At 49.3% G+C, this 8,215-nt stretch overlaps 1 protein-coding gene across 2 annotated transcripts; it reads left to right on the top strand.

The window, feature by feature from the left end:
* The first annotated feature begins 386 nt into the window (after positions 1 to 386).
* sox10 (SRY-box transcription factor 10) lies at positions 387 to 7,220 on the top strand. 2 transcript variants are annotated; one of them, XM_089018039.1, is made up of 5 exons: positions 387 to 670; positions 4,633 to 5,438; positions 5,869 to 6,137; positions 6,306 to 6,491; positions 6,579 to 7,220. In XM_089018039.1, the coding sequence occupies exons 2-5, from the start codon at positions 5,008 to 5,010 to the stop codon at positions 7,079 to 7,081; spliced, it is 1,389 nt and encodes a 462-aa protein (XP_088874165.1). In that variant the 5' UTR covers positions 387 to 670; positions 4,633 to 5,007; the 3' UTR covers positions 7,082 to 7,220. The 2 variants fall into 2 exon arrangements, with proteins under 2 accessions (XP_088874165.1, XP_088874164.1); XM_089018038.1 differs by having other exon boundaries at positions 388 to 670; positions 6,306 to 7,220.
* The last annotated feature ends 995 nt before the right edge of the window (positions 7,221 to 8,215 follow it).

Raw genomic sequence — 8,215 nt, 5'->3', positions numbered from 1 at the left:
CGTACCGTGCCTTGTCTATTTTACGTACAGGTCTGATTTCATTTATTTTAAGAGCGAGAGTAAGAGAGAGAGAGAGAGAGAGAGAGAGAGAGAGAGAGAGAGAGAGAGAGAGAGAGAGAGAGACAGAGATAGAGCGAGAGAAAGAGAGAGAGAGAGAGAGAGAGAGAGGCAGAGATAGAGCGAGAGAAAGAGAGAGAGAGAGAGAGAGAGAGAGAGAGGCAGAGAGAGAGAGAGAGAGAGAGAGAGAGAGAGAGAGAGAGAGAGAGGCAGAGATAGAGAGAGAGAGAGAGAGAGAGAGAGAGAGAGAGAGAGAGAGAGAGAGAGAGAGAGAGAGAGAGAGAGAGAGAGAGAGAGAGATTAGGAGAGAGAATGAACTTGAAGCCGTTCGAGGTTCTGTTCCTTTAAGGCTCGTCCTCCCTCGTTTTATGTATTCATATATTTATGTATTTATTTATTTATTTATTTCCCTCTGCGGCCACTTAACAAGGAGCCCTTTAAGGCAGGCCGCAGCACACAGAGCTTGCATTCATTCATCAGCGGGCACAGCGACCGAGGTGGCCGGCCGGGGAAGCCTGCAAGTGTCACCGCTGAAAGAAGGAACTGAAAGAAGGAAGGAAGGAAGGAAGGATTGTCCCGCACAGGCCACCTTCGACCTTTCCTCAGTAGCCAAGTAAGATTTTCATTCTCCTGCTACTCGGCCTGCTCTCCTTCCATCGTTTTGGCAATTTGACTCAATCCTTGTGAATGGAACATGCCGCCGGTTGACATTTATGGGCGAGCGGCGGGGGGACTTTATTGGCTGGCGTCCGGTGGCTCATTTCGGCAGCTGTCATTCATTCAACGTCTGCGCACTAACTTATATTGTAGTTATTTTATATGTCACGAAATTCCGTGGAGCGCCGATGGCAATACAGTACTGTACTTCTAGTCGAAAAGTAAATACGTATTAGCAAATTGCAATTGACGTTTTCTCTTTGCTCAATGTTTTTTTATATGTCATTGTTTTCAGGTCATTCGTCGTATCCAAGAAAATCCTTGTTCTTTTTAATTTGAGGGGGAAAAAAACAAATTAGGAGCAAATTATCGGCAAATCAAGGGGAGGGAATGAGTTCATATTGATGAAATTAATTGGGAAAAAAGTACAGTAATTAAGCTTTGAAATTGTACAAATATGGTTTAGTTGGGGAGGAGAAAATGCCAACTGCTGTTTTAATACACATTTATTTTTCAGTCGGGCACAATCCAGACTTTTTTAGCAATCTTTATTGGTTTGTTTGTGTCTTGTGAGCATATTTGGAAGGATTTGCCAAATTTCTGCAAAAGATATCCTCAAGGAGCCTCATTCAAATTTAAAATAAATCCCAAACAAGCAAGACAGGGAGAGAAATCTCGCTCTGAGAAGTATTTTGGTAACCTTGCAACGCACGCACGCACAGTGGAGGGAGTTGTATGCAAAAGGAGGGGGGGGGGGGGCGGAGGCACAACATGCACCAGCATTTTTGTCTCGCTTCCACAGCTAAGAAAGGTTTGAGCGATATCTGCCATGAGAAAAAAAAGTTGGTCATGACTTCCCTTTCTTGAGATGTTGTCTTTTTTTATTTTTATTTGGAAGAAAATACACGTTCGTAGTGTTCGGTAGAGACATGCTATGAAGTTGCACCAAAGCATCCCATCGCAGGATGGAAGCAATGCCGTTGCAGACTATTTTGAAACCTCCGCACCAAACTATGACGATGCTTCTTCAGCAGTTGGACGAGGCTCATTTTTCTAGTCACTCTTAATAGCCCCACCTCATGCAGGAAACTTCAGGAGGTTTTCAAGAGAAAATATCGGCCTTTAATTCTTTATTTTAATGACAAAACAATCCCTTGATGAGTTGGTCTGCAAGCTAAGCGTAACCTCAAGCGATTTTGGAAATTCACCGTGAGGCCTCGGCACTACTTTGAGAACGTTCAGAGATGTCGAGTTCATTCTGCTCTCGTTCATTTCCAAATGCAGTTTCCCCATTCGTCTCTTGCCAAGCGTCGTTTTAGCGCGCTCTGCGGCGAGCAAATTGTTTTGGAGCGGGACGGGGACGGCTCCTCAATTTCGTTTGGATGGATTTTTAAACATATGGAAAAGAAAACAGTTGACCGCTGGCTTGCTGGGGGTCGACAGAATTCTGACGGGGTCATAGCCCTAATCTCGCCTCCGGTGTAGCGTCGTACATGGGCCGGTGTATTGCTGAAACTTCCAGACGAACAAAACAAATAACCGGACAGTTAAATTGGCACCCACTTCTTTTTGGGGCTCGAGCTCAAATTTTGCCGCAATTTACCCTGACGGGGCGGCAAACAAACTCCGTATTTGTAAGTGGCAGATTCGCCTGGCATGAAGCTGACGCGGGCGTAACACGAGACAGGCTGTTGATTTAATAGACGAAACAAGGACACGTTTTGCCACCTCTAATGGCCGCCGTCAAATGACAGCGTTGCGCCGTGAGGTTTATATTTCCACAGCGAGGCCGTCCGAGTTTATCCAAGAAGCGGCGTGTAAATCCAAGGTCTGCGCTATATGACCGATACACTTTCTCTCCCGGGAGCTTAAATGAAGTGCCAACTCTCGACCAGCGGGCTGCGGCGACGCATACACAAAGCAACGACGTGTAATGTTTTTGTTTTTTTATTCCTTGCAACAAACACATTCATTATTGATCTTTTCATTTGGACAGGATCAGCGTACGGGAAGTGAATGAAGCGACAGGAGTCATTCCGTGACTTTAAAAAAATAAAAAATAATAATAATAATAATAAAGTGTATCCACTTTTCAGGACATGGAGAGAGAAGAAAGAAAATAGCCGGTATCCCAACCTAATCATTTTCCCCGGGCAACTCGAGGGTCCACTCACGATGCCCCACGTCCACCGCTCACATCGATCGTTTGTGCTATTGCGCAATACTTTGCACCGCAGAAATGCAGATGAGATGTCGGTCGAGGGAGGTTGGGAAATGACCACCGCCGGACCACGGGGGCCATCAAGTCAGACGCGAAAGGAGTGGGGAAACCTCAAGTCTTTGTTGTCCATCCATTTTCAAAAGCGCTTGCGAGGCTCGGGGGTGTGAAGGGATGACAAAAGGGCTAAATACACCCTCGACTTTGGGCTGATGGTTATTTGTTTTTTGTTTTTTTTTGGCTCTGTTGGGTTTCTTGCTTGAACCCAGCGATTGGAACACGGTTCTTTCTTTCGACTGAATCATTCCATCCCACCCATCCGCATGTGCGTGCGTGCGTCCCTTTTGCGTACGGATTATCCATCCTGCGGGGTACGCGGCCGTCAGAGCTCATCGCAGATGAGCCGAGGCAAAAGGGCGAGGCGCATCCCGGGCGAGCGAACAAGAGGCCTCTTTCTTTTTCCATTGCGTACTTTCGCAAATATTAGCTTGGAGAAAAGGATGCCGATGAAATGATATCAATCCTCGCTGTTCATTTGCACAACAAACCACTTATGGTCAAATGTAGTAATTCCTTCAACAAAGCAAATTTAAACGTAATGCTTTGCAATTTAACTCATTCACTGCCATTCACACATTTATTCGGGAATTGAAAATATGACAGAGCGCCATTCCCAAATTTGTTCAGATTTTGTTTTTTCATGCTTGGGTGCCGATAAAGCGCTGGCCATAGCCTCTGGCAATGTTTTTTTTCTTCTCCACAAGGGGTGGCATTTCCCTTTTTACATGTTAGCACTTTGTTCCGCGGTTTAAGCTGTTAAAGCGTTATACAAACCAATACATATGTACGTATTGCATTGTATTTTGTACAGCCGCCATTTCAAGTTCAGATAACTCCAGACCCATATAAATTAGGAATTAACTCTTTTTTTCTGATGAAAGAAGATAGCTAAAGTTTCTTATTCTACCTTGAATGTGTATGTAGTCCTAAAACTCAATATTATGTGGGTACTGCAATTTGAATGACAATGACAAAAACCCCCCCACACAGGGTGACCCAAAAAGATGCGTACCCATGAACATTTCAATCGTGGCTTTGATTAAAAAGCTATTTATTTCAAATTACAACCACATAATTCAGTTAATGGAAGACCATTCAACAGAGTTTCAGCTATTTCTATCAATTTTTAGTCCATTTATGGCTTTGGCAAGATTCGTTCCAAACGTCCACCATTTCGTTGCAAGCAAACCTGTACTCGTCTGACAACGTTGTCGATCACTTTTACGCACTCCTCTTTCGGGAGGGTGACCCAAAAAGATGCATCCCACTGAGTCCCTCAATGCAGCAATGCTTTCTCCCGAAAGAGGAGTGTGTAAAAAGTGTTTGACAACTTTGTCAGACGAGTACAGCTTTACTTGCAACGAAATGGTGGCTATTTGGAATGTATCTTGGGAAAGCCATAAATGGACTAAAAATTGACAGAAAGAGCTGAAACTCTGGTGAATGGTCTTCCATCAACTGAATAATGCGTGGTTGTCATTTGAAATAAATCGCTTTTTAATAAAAGCCAGAATTGACATTTTCACGAGGACAGATCTTTTTGGGTGACCCTGTCAAAGCTTGTAGAAACGGTTCCTTCCACTCTTCAGTTTGAAAAGCCCTTTTCCCCACTTCCACATCTGAACTCGTGCCATTTCCAGGTGCCGCCAGTTGCCTTTTCATCGCGGGAGCCACAGAGGGAAGCGACACGGGGGAGTCATCAGATAGGTGGGCGAGTTTGGCGCAGACCGCTGTGCTTTAGCAGGTAAACTGGGGTCTAAGGTGCGCACTGGGCCGCCTATGATACCAACCACACGGATGGAAAGAACTTTGATGTTCAACCCTCATAGAGTTTTACAACGGAGGTTGAGAGTAGAGACGGATTGGCAGTTTATATTATAATTCCGCAGCAGTCCTAGGTGACGATCAATCGCGCCAAAAAGCAAATCAGAGTAGGGACAAACAGCGAGGCAGGCAAAAGGTAGACTTTTAGGGAGAGAAAAAAAAAAGCAAGCAAAATCAAATCAAGCATCCTCATGAGGATGTCGAGGGAGGAACAAAGCTTGTCAGATGTTGAGCTCAGTCCCGGCGTGTCGGACGATAGCCGCTCACGCTCGCCGGGTCAGTCGTCCAGCGCCGGCGGGGATGAGTCGCCCCTGCATAGGCAACAGCTGCTGGCGGTCCTGGATGACGGCGGCAGGGGGCGACCCCCCGGCAAATCCGACGAGGAGGACGAGCGCTTCCCGGCGGGGATCCGCAAAGCGGTCAGTCAGGTGCTCAACTGCTATGACTGGACGCTGGTACCCATGCCCGTGCGGGTGAACAACGGCAACAAGAGCAAGCCGCACGTCAAGAGACCGATGAACGCCTTCATGGTGTGGGCGCAGGCGGCGCGGAGGAAACTGGCCGATCAACACCCCCACCTGCACAACGCCGAACTCAGCAAGACTCTGGGGAAGCTTTGGAGGTGAGCGAAGGGTCGGGCGTTTGTCATCAGCTTTCTTCCAGCGGTATTTTCCAAGGATTGGTCGCAATTTCTTTTATCCGCATCGAGACGGCCTTGAACTCATTGACTATTCGGGAATTTAAAGTATGACGTAGAGTGCCATTCACAAATTTGTTTGGGTTTTGTTTTTTCTTGTTTGCGTGCCGGTAAAGTGCTGGCCATGGCCTCTGGCAATGTTTTCCCTTCCACGAGGGGGCAGCATTAGCCTTTTGTCCATGTTCGCGCTTCGTTCCAAATCAATATGTATGCATGTATTGTATTTTGGACATCCGCCCTCATTTCAAACTCATATAACTCCAGAGCCGTATAATTTAGGAATTCTCCAAACAAGATCCACAATCTGTTTTTTTTCTTCCCCCCCCCCCCCCCCCCCCCCCCCCTAAATTCCAAGGCTTCTCAATGAAAGCGATAAGCGACCCTTCATCGAAGAGGCGGAACGCTTGAGAAAGCAGCACAAGAAGGACTACCCCGACTACAAATACCAGCCTCGACGCCGCAAGAACGGAAAGACCGGTTCCGGGTCAGGGAGTGATGCGGAAGGCCAGTTGGAGGGTGAGATCGGGCATAGACAATCCATCTACAAGGGTCTTCATCTGGATGTGGTCCACACTGGGGGAGCTGGGTTCCCTCTGGCAGATGAGCATCACCCTCACGCTGCAGGTGGGCCGCCGGCTCCCTTGACCCACCCCGCCGGTTCACCCTCGACACTATTTTGCGCTTGACATTGAATATGTTGTCGCGGACCGACCGACCGAGCGGCGGGCGGGCGGGGTAGGGGAGGGCAAGAGCGCAGTGGCCTTAATGCGGTCTGTTCTTCCGTGTGTTCAGGTCACGGCCACAGTCCTCCGACGCCACCCACCACACCCAAGACGGAAGTTCAGTCGGGGAGGGCGGGGGAAGGAAAGAGGGAGGCTTTGGGCCACGGCGTGTCACGTGGCCCAATGGAAGCGGAGGGTAGTTCAGGTGCGGCAGGGTCCGGAAAGCCTCACATGGACTTTGGCAATGTGGACATCGGTGAGATAAGCAACGACGTGATGGCCACCATGGAGCCTTTTGATGTCAATGAGTTTGACCAGTACCTTCCCCCTAATGGCCATCCAGGGATCGGGCAGAGCGCCGGGTCAGGAGCGGCGACGCCCGTAACTACCGCGTCTCAATACGCCTACGGCATCTCGTCCGCAGCCTGGCTCTCCAAGCGGCAGCAGCCGCCGCAGCAACACCACCACCACGGCTCCCCCGTGAGCCCAGATCCGTCCAAGACCCAGATCAAGAGCGAGGCCGGCGGCTCCGCCGGCGCTCACTTTTCGGAATTGGCCGCGGCCGGCACCCACGTCGCTTACGGCCCTCTAAGTCTCCCCCACTACGGCGCCGCCTTCCCTTCGCTAGCGGCCAGGGCTCAGTTTGCCGAGTATGCCGACCAGCAGGCCTCCGGGTCGTATTATGCGCACTCCGGCCAGGCAGCGAGCTTGTACTCCGCCTTCTCTTACATGGGGCCCGCCCAGAGACCCCTGTACACCGCCATCGCCGACCCATCCGGCGCGTCGCAGTCACACAGCCCCACCCACTGGGAGCAGCCCGTCTACACCACGCTGTCGCGGCCATGACAGATAACGAGAGCGGAGGGCGCCGGCGCCGGTCCGGCCCCCGCGCCCGACCAGATGAGCACCGGCGGTTTTGGCCGAGGTGGTCCGGGCGGAGGGAAGTGGGCTGGCACCGGGGGAGCCGGCTGGGGAGACGGGAGGGAAGAAACCCTGCGACGTTCTCAACCGGAGGCGGAAACCACGTCGGAGGTGAAGCCCGAGTTTGGAGCGTGGTGCTTTCCAAAAAAAAGCATTTGCTCATCGTTTGGTGCATCGCCCTCTTGTAGCGGTGGGGGAAAAAAACAGGACCTCGGCACAACGCTGAAGGTCGACAGCACCGAAACGGAGACGGCTCCAAACAACAAAATGAGATCAAGGATCACGTCCCTCCCATAGGTGCGAGAGTGTAAGAAGAATCAGGTTCGGGGGGGGGGGGGGGGCGGGAGTTCTGGAACAAGGAACAAACTCTAAAGCTACAAAACAACGACTGGGGATCAAACCCTCACGAGTCACTCAATGTTTTGCTTTGTTTTACGGAGGAGAGCTCGAGAATTTTGCTGGCATATTTGCATGCCAGGCACATTTTATCAGAATCAGAATCATCTTTATTGCCAAGTATGTAGAACACACAAGGAATTTGTTTCCGGTAGAACACGCTGCACTAGTATCGTCGTCAAAAAAAAACTGCTAAGTGGCACTATACACTTCCATTTTGGCTACTGTTGAAAGAGTTCAAAGAGTTAATGGCTTGGGGGAAGAAGCTGTTTAAATGTCTGCTGGATTTGGTGCGCATGGATCGGTAGCGCCTGCCTGAGGGGAGTAGCTGGAAAAGTTGGTGGGCAGGGTGCGGAGGGTCCAGTAGGATTTTCCGCGTCCTAGTTTGGATTCTTGCAGTGTGCAAGTCCTCGAGAGTGGGTAGCGCGGTGCCAATGATTTTTTCCGCCGTCCTAACTGTCCGTTGAAGTCGGATTTTGTCCATTTTTGTGGCGGCCCCGAACCAAACGCTGATGGAAGAACATGTAATATAGCGCAATTGATTTTTGAGGCAATTTGCATCTATATATTTTTTTGCAATGTGAATATTAAAAGATTAGATCATTTACATTTTACAGGTAAATCCTTCACTGTGACGACACCCAAAATCATTGGGGGAAAAAA

The sequence above is a fragment of the Hippocampus bargibanti genome, linkage group LG17 (assembly GCF_051943395.1).
Source record: "Hippocampus bargibanti isolate YZ-2025 linkage group LG17, ASM5194339v1, whole genome shotgun sequence".
Taxonomy (NCBI): Eukaryota; Metazoa; Chordata; class Actinopteri; order Syngnathiformes; family Syngnathidae; genus Hippocampus; species Hippocampus bargibanti.
The sequence above is the reverse complement of the archived record's forward strand: the minus strand, read 5'-3'. Positions and strand labels throughout refer to the sequence as shown.

Bases quoted from the DNA above. Each gene is read 5' to 3' on its own strand.
- sox10 (XM_089018038.1), top strand. From the start codon at position 5,008: ATGAGGATGTCGAGGGAGGAACAAAGCTTGTCAGATGTTGAGCTCAGT. The intron at 5,439-5,868 runs GTGAGCGAAGGG...CTAAATTCCAAG, and splicing joins ACTCTGGGGAAGCTTTGGAG to GCTTCTCAATGAAAGCGATA. The intron at 6,138-6,305 runs GTGGGCCGCCGG...CCGTGTGTTCAG, and splicing joins GCATCACCCTCACGCTGCAG to GTCACGGCCACAGTCCTCCG.